Consider the following 20,978-nt stretch of genomic DNA (forward strand, 5'->3'; position numbering starts at 1 on the left):
TTTTCCTCACTGCGTGCATTTTATCCGCAGGGTGATATGGGTTTCCAGGGGCGACCGGGTCCCCCCGGTCCGCCGGGTGTAGGAGAACCAGGCCAGCCCGTAAGTGGACAGCTCTACAGGGACCATAAGTACTGTATTCTGAACACTGAAAGCACAGCATACACATCAATGTATCTTAGCTGTGGCTCTTTCAAACTCGCATGAGTTCAGATACACCAGCTGTCAGTCTCACAGCTCCTGAGCAGGGAATGGAGGCCAAACGTGCTCGGACAAAGCTGCAGCCTCATCATTAGAACTGAATAGTCCTGGCACAGGAAAGTGGGCGTGACCTGCTGTCAGCGTACTGTACATACTCTGCTGTATTTATGGCAGAAGCCATGGCACTATTGTCGTAATGAGGCTCTTTTTTTCCAGGGGTCTCAAGGGCCACAGGGGGTTCAAGGAGAGAAGGGGCCCCAAGGAGAAGGATTTCCTGGACCAAAAGTAAGAAAATGCACCGTAAAAGCACCCAGAATCAGATCCTTTTTTCTTCTTTTGGATTCTCTTTAAGTCGTCCTATTGCACTGTGATTTGCGTATCCAAAATTACAATATTTACAGATTTAAGCAAAGTTGGCTATTTTTAAAGAGGCCTATGAATAATCATGCATTAATCCTCTGTAAAGACTGCATTTTAGCGGAACGGAATGCCAGGCACCTTAACAACAAACTTAGCCCAACATGTCCATTAGACAAATGATTACTGCCCAAGTTCCTTCTACATGGCAATAGTCCAGACGGATTGCCTGGGAAATGCAAAGGAACTCTTCAGCACTCACATGAGCATGAAATGACTGTGCCAAGACTCATTGGGTAGAACAAGGAGGAAAAAAATTAATTCACATGCTCTGCAAGCTTATTTTTACATACACATGAGCAAAGCTTTGGTGGAATCCAAGCCCCATGCCGTGGCAGCAAAACTCTCTGAATCACACCTGAAATGGTACCTTACTGTCACGTGACACAGGATTTCTGGACATCAGTGCTATTAGGATCTGAGGAGTAAAAGTAATGTCAAAATGAACCACATGCCTACTTATTGTTTTGGAGCCGTTTCGCATGTATCGGACCTGGAGCACTTTTTAAGATGGATGGTATCGCGACCACCAGGATGTACCAAGATCTTCTGACAAAAGAACCTTGTTCAGCTCCCGCTGTGGACCCGAAGCCTTCCAGGCATGACAGAGATCCTAAACATTAAAGCAGATCTGCAGCACAATGGCTGAAGAAATGCAGCGTCTAGGAGCCAAATTTCAGACTCAAAACCCATGGAAATGCTGTGCGACGGCACCTGAAGGGAGCTGTTCATGCGAGGAAGCCCACAAGTGTCACCAAGCTGAAGCGGTTCTGGGTAGAAGAATGAGCCAAGATTAATCAGAGATGATCTCAGAGATCGACAGACTATAAATCTGATGTTTAGTCTTTTGCTGAAGTTGTTGCAACCTAAGGAGGTTTAAAGGTTTGCATAGCTCTGCACGTGAGGATATTTAAAGTCGGATCATTCTGTTAAATGAATCGTACAAGTTATTTATGTCATTTGTGTAATGAGGTTTATCGGCTTCTTTTATTAGGATTTAGATAAAGATCATAGTATTTAAAAATGTGGACCAGCCTAATAGCTTCACAAACTTTTCCTTGGCGCTATACACTCAGAGCAGTTGAGCCCATCAAATGTCTTGGCAACGGCCGTTACATCACCGCCTTACATCAAAGGTTATCGCGATCAACAGCATTGTCCACAGGAAGCTCCGCTGCTAAAGACAGGCTCCCCAGGGAGGGAGATGCCATTGAAGCATTCTCCACATATTTGCCAGAGCAGCTGAACAGGCGATGTGGGAGCACTGGAACGGGCGTCCATTTTGGCTCTGTACCTGGGGAGGAAGCCCGTCGGCTGCGCGTTTCCAGGTGTGACCTGGGTGGGCCGCTTCAGGCAGTGGGGCAGTCCATCCGTGACAGGAGAGGCAGCTGTCCTTCTGCATCATTGGTGAAAGCTCTTTAGCATAATGGCTCTTCAGCATTTCCAGCTGTTCAACTGGCTCAACCACATCCCGATATTGGAGGAAGTCATTTCTTAGCCTGCAGCTGTGAGTTATTGGTACCAGACCAAATTCTAACTGGCCTGAAAATATTATTCTGCCGAATGACATGTTGTCCAGTGCAAATGAGGATATGACCTCAGATGACATCTTAAGGGGTGACGGAAAAGGTTTGATACTTCATGTCTACATGCAGGAATACTAGGATACCAATTAAATTTGTTCTTTTGCTGGACATTCAGTACTATTTTTATCTTCATTTTTATAACATGTGAAATTGAAATCTCCTCTCTTTGTTAATATCCCTGTGTCTAGTGTATCCAGGATGTTTTGAATTTCACTTAGAAATGATACATTTCAGTTGAGAGGATTACGGAGAGAAATTAAGGCATTTTTCTCCATTCATGAGAAATGCTGTTTTGAGTTTATTTTCCTTCTTCATAATACTGGAAATGCAAAGAGAACTATTTTTTTAAATCCAGTATCTACTTGTTAACTGTTCGTCCAGAACATGATTGCTTAGGCTTCTCTTACCCACCCTTGTTAAAATGAAGTGCTGGAAGAAGCAAGGTTCTTGTGTGCTCAATACTGTATTGTGACTCCTAGAATTGGTTGCTACAGTAACCAAAGCTGGCATGTGCGAACAATGAATGGAATGATTTTAAAAGCAATTCAGGTGGAACTTTGCAACTGTTACCACCATCACAGCCATTCCTGGCTGAGGCCGTATCATCAAGTTTCGGCATGTTTTCTGTAGTTATATCATCGCGTTTTTCCTAGAAAATACACCAAAAGACCAAAACTCCTCCGATAATTAATCAGCTCATCTGAAATTGCACAGTAGACAATTCTGCTTTTCATCCTGCTGACGTTACGTTTCTCATACAAGCACAGATGTGCTCTGCTATGAATTAACACAAAGCTCTCTCCTTTTAGATTCAAGACTGAATTCTCCTAAATACCTGTCTCAGTGAAATGGCAGGGATGAAACACAGTGTAGAAAAAATGCAGCTACGGGCTTAAAGTTCAGAAACAGTGACTTCATCCATCTCAACCTAAATGTACGATAACATGCTTTGCATACCTGCGTTCAGCACATGCTGAAAGACCATGACAGGGGAGATCTTACAGCTGGGGCTTGCGGTGCCCAGGGGAACTTTCTGCATGGTGACCCATGTCTGCACCCCCTTCCCACCTGAATAAAGTGATTAAAAAAAATACATCAAGTGGGTAGACCTCCTGCAGTCCTCCTGCAGTCCTCTATGGACTACATTAAGCTTAATCTGAAGTCAGAACACGAGCACAAAGTAAACGATGACGGGTTTGTGCAGCCTGGTAGTTGTAGTCTTTCTCAGTGGCTGCCCCTGCGGCTGGCGGAGGTCCGATGGCGTGCGCGCGGTACTAGACTCTGCTCTCCTCTCTGCAGGGAGACCGCGGGCTGGATGGACCCAGGGGGCCCAGAGGCAGTACCGGATTGGGAACTAAAGGTGAAAAGGTAGGTCGTAAATACGTCCGCTAATCAAAGGCTTCCCCACTTCCATAAACATGTGGCACCCATGCCAGACATGGGGCGCAAAGTACCCAAGCAGTACGGGGGGCGGGGGGGAGTTAATCCTGAATGTGTGCTTTCCTTCAGGGCTGAGCTAAGGAATGTACAAAGACAAAATGGAGACACTTGAAGGTCTAACTGCTGTGGGGTTATTCTGTCACTAACAATGGAGTATTCTGTGCATTTCTGTGACTAGCATAAATTTGTAATCTTGCTTTCTTCTTTTACATGCAAATGGATGTAATACAAAAGCTCTCACGATGAAAGCTAAGAGTAGTGACGCAAATGCAATACAAACATGTAAATACGCGAAAACTGAATGGATGATTCTTTTGCAGGCATGTGAATCTTTGGTCTATCTGCAATTCAATTTGAATCATGATTCAGGCCTCAGCTGTGTGTGTCTGTAGGTTCAGCCTCAGCTGTGTGTGTCTGTAGGTTCAGCCTCAGTTGTGTGTGTCGGTCAATTTAGCCTCAGCTGTGTGCTTATAGGTTCAGCCTCAGCTGTGTGTCTCAATTCAATTTAGCCTCAGCTGTGTGTGCCTGTAAGTAACGCTTCTGCTGTTGATGACTGCAATATAAAGTTACCCTTAAGCCCTCTGAGTTTCTGAGTTACTAGTGCCACACCCCCGAGCCTAAGAGTTAATTCCAATCACTTATTTTCACTTCTTGCATTACTTCTTTGCATCCTTTCCTTGCTCCTTAGCTCCACTTAGTGGAGTACTTGAGGAAGAGAGGCAAGGATGAGACACAAGGATGGGAAAATTGAGGCAACACATATAATGCAAATGCAATGTCCTTGCTGAGTCAGGCATCAGTTTGAAGCCACGTCAGTTACAGACATAGCACATGTGGCACACGAGGCACGAGGACGGATTTTTAAAAAAAGAGACTGGAATGAATTCAAAGAGATGTTAGAAAGAGTCGCACTGAGGCTGCTCAAATCGTACCTCAAGATCACCACTTGGCAAAGATGGCACTGGGCTAAAGAGGTTGAACATTCCATATCAATGAACACCAAAAGGGATGCAACACAGACCAGCTGTGCTATGTAATTATTTTTTTTAAAACTTGACTTGCAGCTTAGAATGGGTCTCTCCACACAGATGTTACTCTGTTATTGGGAGAAATTTGAATCAGAGGATCCTAATTAATCATAGTAGCTACAGTTCCTTCCGAAAGTATTCACCCCCTTCCAAAAGTATTCACCTTAAAATTTTAATGCAATCAAATATTTTTACTCTTCACCAACAAATTAAAAATGTTTCTGATGGGAAAATATGTATCACTCAACATTATTAAAAAAACATTTACAGAGATTTTTTAAAATTTTATATATTTATGTTATTTAAATACATTTAAAGTGAACTGCCTGTATTTATATATTTAAATACAGGCAGTTCACAGGCTAATCTTCTGTCCGTGTTAAATACAGGTAGTGCACAGGCTAATCTTCAGTCCATGTTACATACAGGCAGTTCACAGGCTAATCTTCAGTCCATGTTACATACAGGCAGTTCACAGGCTAATCTTCTGTCCGTGTTAAATTAAGGAAGTTCACAGGCTAATCTTCTATTCATGTTAAATAATGCCAGTTCACAGGCTAATCTTCAGTCCATGTTAAATAAAAGCAGTTCACAAACTAATCTTCTGTTCATGTTAAATACAGACAGTTCACAGGCTAATCTTCAGTCCATGTTAAATACAGGCAGTTCAGAGGCTAATCTTCAGTCCATGTTAAATACAGGCAGTTCACGGGCTAACCTTCAGTCCATGTTAAATACAGGCAGTTCATGGGCTTATCTACACAGCTGAGGTGGGTGCAGCAGCACCAGACTCAGCAGCACTAAACCGCCAGCGCAGCTCGGCCATTACACCAGAAACAGTGCTGCTGGTTCTGCAGTACTGTTCGGACCGATTGTGATGTAACACAATGGGAGGAATGTGGAAAGGGCACATGTACATAAGCAAGATATTGTGCTCATAAATTGCTGAACTATTGGAACATAAATCGATTAAATTGCACGCTCGTAATGTATGATGCTACGCCTGTGACGCTCTCTCTGGTATGCAGGGGGAGGTCGGACCCATCGGTTTCCCAGGAACGCTTGGCCTGCCCGGAGCGGGTATTACAGGAGAGAAGGTAGGTGGACTGGCACCTCAGCTATGTTTATCACACAAAGACTAACATGTAGGGGTTCGCATAGATTCCAGCGCACACATTATATACTGATATATGGGGTCTCGGTGCACCCCATACAGACTGATATATGGGGTCTCAGTGCACACCATACAGACTGATATGTGGGGTCTTGGTGCACCCCATACAGACTGATATATGGGGTCTCGGTGCACCCCATACAGACTGATATACGGGGTCTCGGTGCACACCATACAGACTGATATACGGGGTCTCGGTGCACCCCATACAGATTGATATATGGGGTCTCGGTGCACACCATACAGCCTGATATATGGGGTCTCAGTGCACCCCATACAGATTGATATATGGGGTCTCGGTGCACCCCATACAGACTGATACATGGGGTCTCGGTGCACACCATACAGACTGATATACGGGGTCTCGGTGCACACCATACAGAGCAGTGGGGCTCCAGTGTTGGCATTCTGTTCATTTTCATTGCAGGGTGTAGAGGGGCCCCGGGGCCCACCAGGCGGTCGGGGGCCACCAGGAGAGGGCTTCCCAGGACCGAAGGTGAGCACCATTCTCCTCTCTGACATTCACCTAACACCCACGCCGCCAGAAACGATCACCTTTCAAAACAGCGCTGGCACTTCCCGGTTACTGCTAATTCTGTCTGATCATTTTCACATGTACAGGGAGAGCAAGGTCTGCCGGGAGAATCAGGGGCGACAGGGGAGAGAGGGGCCGGTGAACCTGGACCAAAGGTAACCCCTCACCTGTAGAAAGAACATTTCATTTTGCCCAATTATACAGTCCCTCCAATTAAGCAACAAATAGCAGCTTTATTTCATGAACCATGACTGGTGCTGGAATAATAAATTGTCCCAAAGGCAGTGGAAGTATTTGTCATATTTTTATGTTTAATCATGGTATATTAGAATGACCTGTTCCTTTAAATCCTTACACATTTTCCTACCCTCTTTCAGGGCGAGCCAGGGGCTTCCGGCTTGGCTGGTTTGCCTGGGCTTCCTGGTGAAGATGGTGCACCTGGACAAAAGGTAAATCACCTCACTATAGTTCTATGTGCAACTTTAGATACACCATCACAGGTACATAGCCATGGCCATATAATGAATATGTGACCTGAGAAAGGACCTTATGTTTAAGGCATTACTGTAAGCTCTCTAGTAGCAATAATCACCGGTAACAACTCAAGAGGACTGCAAACAATTGTACAATTAGGGACTAGTTGAATTAGAGAGTTTGTTAGTGCAAGGGCGCAAGTCTATAAAGCAGTATGGAGGATGTGTTCCAACCTCTTATTTTTCACCTCCTTGCTTCCTTTCCTTGCCTCCTTTCCTAGTATGGAAGGCCAAATGGGTCATATACATGGAATAGACGTCTGGAATCACACGTTCTCGATGTGGGAGTATTCCAATTGCTTATTTTATTGGTCATTTGTCTCCAAGGTCCCTGACTGACTCGGAAATCGATCAAGGAGCGCCACCTTTTGCATTTAACGGATATTCCAACCCATTAAAAGAAACACAAGTGCATCCTTTGGGGAAGTATTTTTTTGGGACGCGTGATGTATAATGATCGACCTGTGGATCCACCTCTTCCAATTTGCCACGTCTGTATTTGACGTGGCTTCAAACTTACGTGTGAAAGAGGAAAGACATTCCAGTTGCCATATACACATTTCCTTGATTCATCCGTCCCCGTGTCCTTTCCTTGCGTTCTCCGATGGGTGGAGCTAGGAGCAAGGAAAGGAAGCAAGGAGATAAAATGGAATGAGTTGACGTTGACAACGTATGATTACACGTGTTAATTTCACATATTTCTGACCCTTTTGGCTTTCCATACTGGGAAAGGAGGCAAGGAAAGAAGAAAAAATAAGCGGTTGGAACGCACCCCTAGTCTTGCCTCAAAAGTGCAAACAGGGTCAGGATTTAAAACCCAGATTAGGTAATCAGATAAATCAGTGTCAGTTTGCAAGCTAAATCAGTGTTCTAGTCCTGGGCTAGAACAAAATCCCGCACCAACTCCAGCTTTTCTTAGATAAGACTGGGCACCCATGCGGCAACTGATTGATTCATTGGGATGATTAAGGTACAATAATTTGTCGATTGCTTCACAGAACTCTACTGGCTGCAGAAAACGCTTGCTGTTAGAGGACAGAATTACATTGAAAGCCCTGCTCATGATCTAAAGCTCATAGCCCTGCTCATGATCTAAAGCTCATAGCCCTGCTCATGATCTAAAGCTCATAGCCCTGCACATGATCTAAAACTCATAGCCCTGCTCATGATCTAAAACTCATAGCCCTGCTCATGATCTAAAGCTCATAGCCCTGCTCATGATCTAAAGCTCATAGCCCTGCTCATGATCTAAAGCTCATAGCCCTGCACATGATCTAAAACTCATAGCCCTGCTCATGATCTAAAGCTCATAGCCCTGCACATGATCTAAAGTTCATAGCCCTGCACATGATCTGAGTTTAGCAGGAGAGACAGGGTGGCAGCTGTAGAGAGATGAGGGCAGCTGAGAGAGGTGGGGGCAACTGAGAGAGGTGGGGGCAGCTGAGAGGGGTGGGGGCAACTGAGAGAGGTGGGGGCAGCTGAGAGGGGTGGGGACAGCTGTGGAGACATGGGGGCAGCTGAGAGGAGATGGGGGCAGCTGTAGAGAGGTAGGGGCAGCTAGCATAGCTGCTAAATGCTCAACTGAAATTCTACTATAGTTGCTTAAAAAAAGAACAATGGCTACCCATTTGTGTTGCGTTCCCAACATTTATAACTCCTTAGTTGGACATTTCTGCAGTTAGCTAGGCTACTATATTTTTCAGAAGGCTTTGCTGAGTACTTGGTGGTTGCAATGAATGGGCTTTGAACACAAGGCTAAAAAAAAACACTTTTGAGCCTGAATTTAAAGATCCAACCTTTTTCTGCTTGCCCCATGTCCTGGGGAAGGTTATTCCAGCCCCTGCTGAGGGGCCCATCAGCTAAAATATGTGCCTCTGCTTTTAAGCGTTGATGCTTTTGGCACTGCATGACAGCCTACTTCCTGAGCTCACAGCGCCGTATTTGGCTGATAGGGAGAAAGAAGATTGCTCAAGTATGCTGGTCTGAACCCGCGTAATGCTTTATGACAAAATTTTGGACCAGATGAATTCTGTAATTTACGTAAGACTTTCAGAAGAGATGCCATTTGGCTGCACTAAGTGAATACTTATGATTTAAAGCAGGTGACACAGTTCCTGTTAGACGGCCATCATTTTTCAAGCTAATACAGGAGGATTTGGTGATCAATGTTATTAAAAGCAGCAGACAGTGATACAGAGAAGCACAAGCGCCTATAAAAAGACGCTTGTTTGGGAGAAGAAAAGAAACATATGACAAACAAGAGCAGTTTCTGTGCTGGGTCCTATTGGGAACACTGACAGGTTTGCTTATATAACGTTAAGTTTTATTTTACTTACATTTAAAATTTCATTCAGTTCATTTTAATAAGTGTTACATCAGTTTAGTCAACCAGAAAATTCAAGCCATTCAAAATGAACTCAAAGGCAATTAATATAAGCAAACGCTGGCTCGATTGGTTGTTATGCTTGTATTTAATATCGGGTCAGCATTGATCTGACACGTTTAACACAAGGGCCAATGGCCACTCTTTGTAAACCCAACAGAATTTTCAAACACCCTAAGCAGATATTAATGGGCCAATGCTGACTAATAATATTTTTATCATCTGGGTAGTTGCCACCCAGACCATTTCACAGTTAATTAACTTTAACCCCCAACTTGCTCTGAGTGCAATCACAGGCCTGGGAAGGATCCCCCTTAAAATCTGGTCTGTTGAGGTACCAAAACCCCTCCATATTCCTTGATCTGTAGTGTTCCATATTAAGGCACCTGGTTCCCATCAAGCATTGTTCACCACTGGAACTTGTGTACATTGGAACTGTAACCAGGTGTCGTAGTAAGTTGAGACCAAAAGTCGACCTTTTTGACCATGCAGATCCACACCATGGGTTTGACAATGGCGAAGGAAGACATTTATGATGAAAATGACATCCTATCTACAGTGAAATGCAACACTGACGTTATGGGGTTGTTTTTCATCAATTGGTCCTCAGATTTGTGTTGAGGTAAATGGAATGGGAGCATATCTATGTTCCCAGGGTCCTAAGTTCTACTGCACCTGACGAAACGTTGTGAACAATTTTTTTATTTATTATTGAGGACCTCTGAGCATAGCTAAGCCATTTGTTTGCTTATAAACCGAGCTGACATCGTTTTCTGGAGTAAGACAGAAAATCATTGATTTACTGTCTCTGTCTCTATCTACTGAACACAGATAAGATTTCATGTAGAGCTGGGGAACATAGGACCCTTTGTCATGTTCCCATTATGTGCCATATAAAACTGGGGAACATAGGACCCTGGGAATATAAGAATGACCCCAATGGAATCATGAACTCCAGCAAGGACTAGGGCTGCGTCCGAATATTCAAAGAAATTACCTATGTTTTTTCCTAACCACTTTTCCTTGACCTCGATGGAAAACGTCATGAGGTTAAGGAAAGATGTGAAGGAGAATTCATAAGGACTGCACTTACACTAGGCTACGTAATTATGCGACGGCGGATGTTATTGACGTGGGTCTGCCGTGGTCAAAGTACAATGTTCCGAAGATGGACTACTAAAAGCGCATCTTAGATACTTCTTATCGTGTTGTGTCATGCAGGCTATATAAACGTGGACAACCCGGTGAAAAATATTACTTCATTACCAAGGTTGGAATTGAAATAAAAAAAGGAATATAGGCTACCAGTCACAAAAGTGAAACAAAATGGTTGTCACATTGAGAATAGTTGCTCACGCTCATCCTCCTGTCCACTCATATTTATCAACATGAATCCCAATTAGTATGATTGTATGAAAATAATTGTTAGATTGAATGCAAGATAGACCTACAAATATACTACTGTCATCATCATCATCATTCTCAAGTTTCAAATATGTTGAATTAAAAACATCATCTGGCTAAAAACGTCTCAGATTAGTACTGTTTATGTCCTAAAGCTCCATTTTCCTGTCCATACTGTTAACACTGAGGATTTTTTTTTATTGACAACCAATGTGGTTCCCACTGAAGTTGCTGGCTATTGCAGTTAGCTATTTACAACTTCAGTCTCATTCATGCACAATCCACTGCTGATTTGGGAGAATGTAGACATCTGCATTTCTCCTCTGAAACAGGTGGCATTGCAAGCCTGCTTCTTTTCAAGCTACAGCCCGCAGCCAAATTTGCATACAGTCAGATGATAACTTTCATATGCGGCTTTGGCATGCCCGACTGACTAACACGGGTTACAAGTGGCTATGCGCTCTGTATGCTGCAGTGCTAACGGGCTGCGCTCTGAGCGCCGCAGGGCTAACAAGCTGTGCTTTGTGTGCTGCAGGGCTAACGGGCTGCGCTCTGTGCTTGCAGTGCTAACGGGCTGCGCTCTGAGCGCCGCAGGGCTAACAAGCTGTGCTTTGTGTGCTGCAGTGCTAACGGGCTGCACTCTGTGTGCCGCAGGGCTAACAAGCTGTGCTTTGTGTGCTGCAGTGCTAACGGGCTGCACTCTGTGTGCTGCAGGGCTAACAAGCTGTGCTTTGTGTGCTGCAGTGCTAACGGGCTGCACTCTGTGTGCTGCAGGGCTAACAGGCTGCTCTCTGCGCCGCAGGGATAACAGGCTGCTCTCTGCGCTGCAGGGCTAACAGGCTGCGCTCTGTGCTTGCAGTGCTAATGGGATTCTCTCTGCGCCGCAGGGCTAACGGGCTGTGTACTCTGTGTTCTCTGCAGGGTGAACCCGGTGCATCAGGCCTCCGAGGTCAAGAGGGGCCAGCGGGGACAGGTACTCAGGGTGAGAAGGTAAGCAGCCTTTCTGCTCTTTCAGTCTATCTTCACACACTCAGCTCATGAGACTAACTTGTGTTCCAATTCCCTCCCAGGGAGACCAGGGTCAGAGGGGCATCCGTGGGTTACCCGGACCTCCTGGCATTGCTGGGCCATCAGGTGCCAAGGTTAGAACTTTAATTAGAATTTAGTTCAAACTGTGAAGCGTTTTGTGACAAATCCTTTGATATTACTGTAAATAAATTTGATTGATTGACTGATGATGAGTTATATTACCTGTGTGTTCAAGGTTTAAGATGGCGAACCAGTTCATTACTAGCACAATAAAAAGGATTCTTCTGAAAGCACAGACTGTATTCCCTTGCACTATTATGAAATAATTTTGAAACATTTAAGTTTTTTCCAAGAAACTGTTCAATTCATACAACATGTGGTTGCTATTGCTCTCAGAACTTTTCGCAGACCGGGCGGGTGGAGGTGGGTAGCCATCGTAACGCATCAAGCACCAGAGGGTGGTTGAGACAGAAATTCATTACGAATTAACGGAAATTGTTTTCAAACAATTACTCAGACCAGCATCCTTATATTGTCTGGGTAGAACCACAAACTAGGCCAGTACAAATAATTTGAAAACTGGACATTTCGGTCAAAAACAGGGCAATTGGCAACCCTAACACACACTGAGTCTGAGTGAGTGAATCTGAGTGAGTCTGAGTGAGTTTGTAACACTGCCAGTGAGACTCACAGTGAGTGCTCTTCTCTTTCAGGGGGAGCCTGGTTTACCTGGCAGACTAGGTCTACCTGGGCCTGCAGGACGTTCCATCTCCGGACCAAAGGTAAGAGTATCCTCTCCCAAGTTAAGGAGACAGGTTCCTCTCACTGAGATTCAGGTTAATCCTCCCAAGGATTTGACAGCAACATTTCATATCCTATCATATCCTAATCATGAAAAGAGTGGATATGAACTCACTGTATTTTTCTAGGGGGATATTGGTCCACCTGGTCATGCTGGACCTGTAGGAGAGACAGGCTATGGACTGCCCGGTCCCAAGGTAACAGCTGTGAAAAAACACCTCCAAAAGTAGGACTGTCGTCCGCCTGCAGTGTCAATAAATGTTCACTGAATGCTCCTTTCCAGGGAGACCGGGGTGACCCTGGCCCACATGGTCCAGTGGGTCCAAAAGGTGAAGGATACCCAGGCCCTATAGTGAGTATACGCCACAGACCTGGGTCAAATAATGACCTTAAATACTTTAACCCTTTAGACACCATTAACATCCCTGTACATTACTGGGAACTTACTAAACTAAATGTATGCATAAATACATCGTATGGCAGAAAAATTTGGTTGTTAGATGTCGTTGAAAATCAGGGATCTTCAGATGTGTTTTTAGATTTTACCTGCATCTGGAGTTTTTGAATGTATTTGACCTTTGACTAGGTCTGATACACCATGTTCAATATAAACTGAAACATGTGTATAGTAAAGATATCATAACTAGCTTTACAGTTATTTAACTTAATATTTGGCTAGAAATCCTCAACAGTTCAACAAGTTCAATCTATTTAGCTAACTAGCTGACAAGCAGTAACTGCCACAAACACCTCACAACTGGTAAACTGCAATGTTACAGGTTCTTATGCTTCACTAGCTCTAGAACTAGTGCTCAATTGTTCCTCGTCAGTCTCTGCTGCATTTCTGAATATTGACCAGAATCACAGCAAATCACCAGTCTCTTCCATGGCACTCCTCTGTGTTGCTGTCACTGAAAGCCTAATAAGGTAAACAGCTGATTAGCTTTAATTGACCTGTGAGTCACCCCCCGTGACCCTGCCCAGGTTAAGCGGGTATAGATAATGAATGGATGGATGGATGACCTGTGAGTAATGTAATCATCATTTGTGTGTGTATATCATCAGCCTGTAGTGCAAAGGCATTGCTTGAGTGCTTGAGGCATTTGGAAAGTGATTTGGAGAAAAGACCAGATACTTTCTCAGTGCTTGAACTGACTACTCCTCTTGCCCAAACTGTGTGGTTCTGTTCCTCTGATCTGTGTTTTTTTCTGTTTAAGGGCCCTCCAGGCCTTCCAGGACCTACCGGAGATCCAGGTCCCGAGGGGCAGGGCTTTCCTGGACCAAAGGTATGCAGTCAGTCAGCATAGATAGGGCGTTATGGCAACAACAACGAGTGATCCCCGTTTGCTGAGCCATTCTATTCTCCCGGTATTTTTAATATATTTGCTAACAACTTTTAGGCAGGCACAGTTTAATTCATTCTCTTATGAGCTGTGACTGTTAATAGTCCCCATCTAAATTTCAACGCTAATTTACCTAGACTTGTTTGTAAGCCAATTAAGTAAGTTACCTGAAATGAATTTATTCACTGAAGTAGCTAGGTAGCTATTATTGATAATGTTACTTTATTTGGTGGCTAGCTCTAGGAAGAATGGAATGTTTGCTAAAGTTGTCTGTGTGGTTGGTGAAATTAGTTTACCTAGGCTAGCTAGGAAAGTTAACATTACTTGTCAGACAGATCTGTGCAGAGTGCCAGAAAGCCTTGCTAGACATTTTACAAATGGACCTTCCTGATAGGACCTTTCTGACAGCAGACAGCATTATAAAACGTCCAGCAGAGTACCAAATTGGGGCTTGGCGTTTTGCAGGGCTGCTCAACCCTGTTCCTAGAGATCTACCATCCAGCAAGTTTTCTGTCCCAACCTAACAAAGTACATCTCATTCAACAGCTAGAGATCTCATTCAACTGCAAATGAGTAGAATCAGGTGTGACAAATAAGTGTTGAAATGAAAACCTACAGGACGGTAGATCTCCAGGAACAGGGTCGGGCACCCTGGCGTATTAGGTAACTGTTAGTCTAGAATAGAGGATAGCTTTGTTCAAGAATTTTCATGTATAAAAATGTTTCACTAGCATAGATAGTTTATTTCGGTCATTAACATTTTCTTTACAAAGATGAGTGTACATAGATATCAGTAAATAATAAGAAGTAATTTTTCCAAAAGGTGTATAAAAAAAAGAAACAATATTAAAATGACCAAAAAAGGTGTAGGAAGAAGCCTTAGCTTATTTGACATACCCTTCTTACAATATATCCTTAACCCTTTAGTAAGTTCAAAAAATGAAAATAAAAAACATATTCAAGAGTTTCAAACACAAATTATTGAGTTTATACCTGTAATTTGTATTTGTTTACCACCTTATTTTAATTTTTTTTTCAAATTTTCAAAGTGTATTACACATTTTTAATTAATTGTCACAGCTGTTCCACAAGTTGACCTCTTTGACTGATATACATCTGTCCAAGAGTCCAGGTGAAAAAGATTTCTCCGTTTCATCTGGACACTTGGAGCTGACATTTTTAGTGTGGCGTTAGTTATGCTAGTCTGTAATCTTGTTTGTTGAGGAGTTGCCAGAAATGTTAACGCGCTTTCACGATGAGGTGTGTAGAGAAGCATGGGAGGGTGTGTCTCTTTCTCTGTGGGCAGGGCTACAGGATGTTTTGGTTTTCAAGACGTTTCACAACTTTGTGACTGTTCAGAAAGTTATCAACTGAAGCTTTAACTGTCTAGCTATGATGTTCTCAGGTTTATATAGCTAACAGTTCCCTCCAAAAATAAATTATTTAATGAAAATGATACAGAAACAAAAAATTCCATTGATATAAATCTTAAAATATTACAATTTGGCTCATTTTCAAATTAACTAAAGAGGCATGTCGTAGCACTATTGCTAAATTATATGGCATTCACGCTTGTTCCAAAATGAGCGACGGACAAGAAAAAAAAAGGATTTTAATACCAAAAATGTGTTCTTTCATGTTTTGGAGATTTTATGGTTAAAGACAACTGGCCTCTGAATAAGGTTCTGTGCAGTGCCTAAAGACCATGTGCATGAAACAAGAGAACATGTCCAATCAGTGATTTTTAATATTTTCTTTCATAATTCTAATATAATCCCCATGTTTCCGGTACCCTCGCTATGTACTGAAAATCAATTTCAAAAATGAATTCATTTTCACGTATCTACCAATATCCAATTCTGTCCACTGCTCTTTTCTTAACGAAGCCTGTTGTCCAGCTACTAATTTTGAAAGATGACTATTCATTTAGTTCCTGTTTCAAAAGTCAGTTATTAGCCGCGTTTCCACCAAAAGTACCCGTAGTCCCAGGAACTACTTTTCAAGGAACTAAAAGGTTCCTTCAGCCCATGGTTGTCTGCGTTTCCACCGCGGTCTAAAGTCCCGCGAAGATTAGGCAAATTAGCCCACTGACGTATGAAAAAGCGACGTTGTCATCGGTCCATCTGTCCTATGATTTCTTCTGTAACCCCATACTACTACCGAAGTAGCCTACATTATTTTCTAATAACCAGGACAGCCCGGAGGGGTTTATTCCACTTATATACAAAGGGTTACCAGCAATGATTATATATGGTTACTTTTGTATTTTTTTTTTTATCGATTTAATCACCTGGAATTGAAATATTCTTCTGCAGCCGTTTGGGCATATTTTACCGTTGTCAAGCAAAACTGTCGTTGGTAGTTGAACTTGGACCGTTGTTATGCAACAAATAGGATATAACAGGCCAATAATCAGATTGTAACTGTTTTATATATCCTCTCAAACACATTCATTATGTTTTTATGCGAACATTCGCTTTCATGTCTTGACATCCGAAGCGACATAATGCATTCACATTTATATGTATGACTGGCAACAACAGCAGAAAACATGCACACGTTGTAAACAATTTGCTGTTTGATTACTTTCTCATCGTCAATTCCATATAGGCTAATCACAAAATGAAAAGAATAGAACGAAAACTCGGACTTGCGTGAAAATTTAAATTAGTAGTGGTACAGCCACCGTTTGCTTTCCTTCGAAATTACTGCTAGCCGAGCAGCGAAGTGTGCCCTCCAGATGCGAACCATGCACCATAAATTAGTCCATAGTCTTCTGGTCTTTTTGTGGAATTGAAGAATGGCAGAGTAAAATTACGGCAGTCTGAAAAAGATAAAGGGACGATTACTAGAATTAACCTGTTATTTTACCCTGACAAAAAGTGCGGAAGGTGATTTCCAGTTTGGTTTTACTGTATCACCAATGTGAATTACGCAGAATTACCGCATGGCCTACCTCACATAACTGTATCAAATGTTTTGAGTCAATTACAACGGGCTAACAAAGAAAATCCGGAAGAAAATATTCAGCAACCGAATTAATCCGTTTGAATGTTTTGGTACGTAATATGCTGTCCCAGCACGAGTGCTTTTTATAAAAAAAATTTATAAAACAAATACTAAAGCAAGAAAAGAACAGAAGAGCACACGTTATAATTCCAAGACGTTGGCAGGCTATAACCAAAATTAGGCTACTGCATACAAGTTTGATTTGAAGTTATTATGAAAATAAATTGGTTTGCGGCTGCATATTTTTAAACATGGCAGCTGAAAACAAACACAAAAAAATGCTGCGAGTACTCGACCAATCAGAAATGTTCAGCGCTGCAAGCTCCACCCAAAAGGTTCCTGTACTTTCGGAAAGTACTACCCCCCAAGCAGGAACTTTTTTGGGGGTAAAATAAAGCCCCCGGAACTAAATTTAGACCCTAGTTTCTGCGGTCGAAACGCACTGAGTTCCTCAAAAGGTTCCTAGTTCCGGGGTAAAGTTCCTGCGGTGGAAACGCGGCTATTTACAGAAATATTTGATGAACTGCTAGCTTTACAATGGCAGGAATACAGGCAATTTCAGAATTAGAGGGTTTGTGGTAAAGAGGGATTTGGAGGGGATTTGTGGTCTAAAGCAAGATAATACACTTCAAGTAATGTCAAACCAGCTTTTATAGTAATGCTACGCCTCCAGAGGATGTGCATGTGCACATTCTCCCATTACTCTTCAGATATGCTTTTAGTTTCTGTTGGAACTATTTTCTGTAGAGCGTGTATCCTGAGATCACTTTGTATTTCAGTGTTACTGAGTTCTGAAAGACCCCCTTTACTGATGCATTTGTGTCTGCTGTAATTGTAACTCATATGAAAAAAACCATAATGTTACCATTATAACTCACATTGTTAAAACAGCATAATGCTATTCTACTTGGGGGCAACAGCACCTTCAGTTTTAATTTGAAATCGTGGGGGGGGGTTCTCTGTGGCATTCCCTGTGCTAGTGTGCTTCAGTTAGTATGTTATGAGATGTGTGTGTGTCTGGTTATTTGTTGTTACCCAGGGGGACGTTGGCTACCGAGGCCCACCAGGGCTGCCTGGCCCACCAGGCGAGGGAGTGCAGGGACTTCCGGTAAGCAGTGACTTCAATCCAGATTCAGCTCGCCAGACAGCCTTTCACTGGCTTTGAAAAGTCTTGTAAACTTTGACTCTTTCTGTTGGTTTGCCAACAAGCCTTTAGCAAACCTGGCTCAACTTCTGCCGTACAACAAGAACGATGCTGTATGATTGTAAAATAAAAAATAAAAAATAAAAAAAGCACACTTTGCTGAGGTGTAGGTGGAAGACACCAAACATGTAGTAAAACACCTTCAAATGCAGACTGAAGACTCATCTCTTCAGGCTACACCTCTCCCCACCCCTCCCTAGCTTATAGTTTAGCTCAATGTACCTAGTTAGGATAATACGATTACGTTAGTTTATTTGGCAGGATTGTTGTTGTTGTTGTTTTTGTCTGATTAGGCAAATGTGATTCCAGTGCTAGTTTGTACTTGGTAGGATTGTTGTTTGCTGAACAGGTTACTCTACAGGGTTGGAGTCCTGATCGATGTTGTCACTTCTGGCACTACGATCCTTACTTCACTCTAGTGTGTTTCTTTTGCACCTCTACACCGTGAACCAATGCACTTGTTGTACATCGCTCTGGATAAGAGCGTCTGCTAAATGCCTGTAATGTAATGTAATGTAAAACAAGAACATCTGAGATGCATTTACCCAGGAAGGATGTTCTCTAACAATTACGCTGACTCCTATAAAAAACCAGATGGAGGAGTTGGTATTCTGCTGCATGAACATGAACACAAACTTCAAATTGCAAGAGGGTCACAGCACAGACAGAACAGAACAATTAAAACATTCTACAGTATGTAGCAGAGAAACTCACTGAACATTACAACCTTGATAAACGGAGAAAATAAGCAGTCAGCCAGCTCATGCTTTATGAAGGCTGTCAGGGTTTGTGACCCTAAGACATTTTGCAGTCTGGATATAGAAAAACTCCTACTTGATTCTGGTCCAGGCTTGGCAAGTACTTTGAACTTTGAAATTACAAACAGCATGTTAAGGAAAGCATCAATTGAAACAATTCCATGACACAGCTGATAAAATATTTCTCAGTTTACACGGAAGGCAGAACAGTGCTTGTGCCGGTTGTTCCAGATTCTGGAACGCTAAGAGCGGTGTCTCATCGTACCGGCAGGCTCTCAGACACCAATGTCAATCCGTGAAAGAAGAACCCTTAAACCAGATCACAATTCTCTCTATTATCTACAAAATCTATCATTTGACTTCTTTTGCTGAATTGTGCCCCTGTTTCTATTTACATATGCCTGCCGTGAAGAGCTTGTTGTGAAGCCCCTAAAGTGACCTGGTGAATACATCTGTCCCTCAGATTTTTGTAGAGTAGCTCCTGCTGTGGTTGGATTGGGGCCAGAAGTTTGGCACTCAGGCCAACACACGCATATGCTGTGTATGAAAAACTACAGCATCCTCGGGGGCATAAGGGGATAGTGTGGAGCTGTGTTTGTAACAAATAGCGGGTGTTCGCCTCATTGTGTGTTCTTATATTTTATATGCATTTAATGGCCTGTTCTTATTCTGTATTCTAATGATCTTATGTTTGAGATGGGATGAATGGCCTGTTCTCCTCAATATGTATTATCATATTCTTATGTTCTAAATGGGCTGAATAGCTGGTTCTCCTCAATATGTATTATCATATTCTTATGTTCTAGATGGGCTCAATGGCCTGTACCCCTCATTGTTAGGTATTCTTATGTTCTAGATGGGCTCAATGGCCTATACTCCTCTTTATGATGTATTATTATGTTCTAGCTGGGCTGAATAGCCTGTTCTCCTCATGATGTGTTATATTCTTGTGCTCTAGATGGGCTAAATGGCTTGTTCTTCAGAATAGCTTGTTCTCATTATGTATTATATTATTATGGTCTAGATGGGCTGAATGGTCTGTTCTCCTCATTATGATGTATACTTAAGTTCCAGATGGGCTGAATGACTTGTTCTTCATGTATTTATGTACATGTTCTTTATGTATTATGTTCTTATGGTCTGACCGGTTCACCTCATTATGTATTCTTATGCATTTATGCTTTATGTGAGTTGAATGGCCTGTTCTCCTCATTATGTATTCTTATGTTCTTGATGAGCTGAATGGTCTGGTCCTTTCATTATGAATTCTTATATTCTCCTGTATGGCAGTGAACCTGCTGTTTGTCCTGATCATATTTGCCTGGCTACTTATGGTTTCAGGGTAATATTGGACGCCCAGGACCCCCAGGTCCTGCAGGACCCCCTGGAGAGGGTATACAGGGCCCAAAGGTATGTAAGATGATCTCAACATTATCAGAATGCATTCCTGCTTCTGTATTTTCTACTTCATAAGCAGAATACATGTTTAACCCCCTAGTGGTCAGCATGCCGGCATGCCCAGATTGCCCCTGCAACCAAACTACAAGTGGAAACGACAAAACTCTGTGTTTTAGATTTATTAGTAGACAATACACTACAATGATGCTAAATAGTTTTGCAAGTGGCACCACTGTCGTACAGGTCATTTATTTAACAAGCACCCACTCCCTGTAGTCTCTTCTACAACTACAACCCCCGAGCATGACTCACCGATTGGGAGTTCATAAAATATTCTCTCACCACTAAAAATTTGTATTCTGTCATAGCAACAAGATAAAGCCAATAATAGCCCAAAGATATACCAATACAGTGATGGAAATGTTGCTCACTGAGTAGCAAAATAAACAAGCCATTCTACTATCAATATCTGCTACTAAACATGGAATAAATATACAATCTTACCTGGTTTTTACATGTAAAGATGTCCCTTTCAAAATTCAGCGGTCATTGATTTTCTTGAACAATTTGTTTCAGAAATAAACTAGCAAATAGAAAGTGGGGTAGACAATAGCCATGCAGGGTAAACAACCCACACATCCTTTCAGTTTGTTCTGATTTGATTGATATCACTATTATCTCTTATCATGTGGAGGAGCTTTGTACAGTACAAGTTTTGAAACGGTATATGGAATGTTT

At 42.5% G+C, this 20,978-nt stretch overlaps 1 protein-coding gene across 1 annotated transcript in view; it reads left to right on the top strand.

Annotated features, from left to right (window-relative positions):
* col28a2a (collagen, type XXVIII, alpha 2a) overlaps nt 1–20,978 on the top strand; it is a 52,566-nt gene that overhangs the window by 22,807 nt on the left and 8,781 nt on the right. The window contains exons 13-27 of the mRNA XM_035392938.1: nt 31–99; nt 415–483; nt 3,501–3,569; nt 5,698–5,766; nt 6,271–6,339; nt 6,465–6,533; nt 6,756–6,827; nt 11,620–11,688; nt 11,769–11,840; nt 12,441–12,509; nt 12,657–12,725; nt 12,812–12,880; nt 13,746–13,814; nt 17,920–17,988; nt 20,184–20,252. Coding sequence (XP_035248829.1) covers nt 31–99; nt 415–483; nt 3,501–3,569; nt 5,698–5,766; nt 6,271–6,339; nt 6,465–6,533; nt 6,756–6,827; nt 11,620–11,688; nt 11,769–11,840; nt 12,441–12,509; nt 12,657–12,725; nt 12,812–12,880; nt 13,746–13,814; nt 17,920–17,988; nt 20,184–20,252 — 1,041 coding nt within the window. The remainder of the gene's footprint in view (nt 1–30; nt 100–414; nt 484–3,500; nt 3,570–5,697; nt 5,767–6,270; nt 6,340–6,464; nt 6,534–6,755; nt 6,828–11,619; nt 11,689–11,768; nt 11,841–12,440; nt 12,510–12,656; nt 12,726–12,811; nt 12,881–13,745; nt 13,815–17,919; nt 17,989–20,183; nt 20,253–20,978) is intronic.

Source organism: Anguilla anguilla, chromosome 15 (assembly GCF_013347855.1).
Source record: "Anguilla anguilla isolate fAngAng1 chromosome 15, fAngAng1.pri, whole genome shotgun sequence".
Lineage (NCBI taxonomy): Eukaryota > Metazoa > Chordata > Actinopteri > Anguilliformes > Anguillidae > Anguilla > Anguilla anguilla.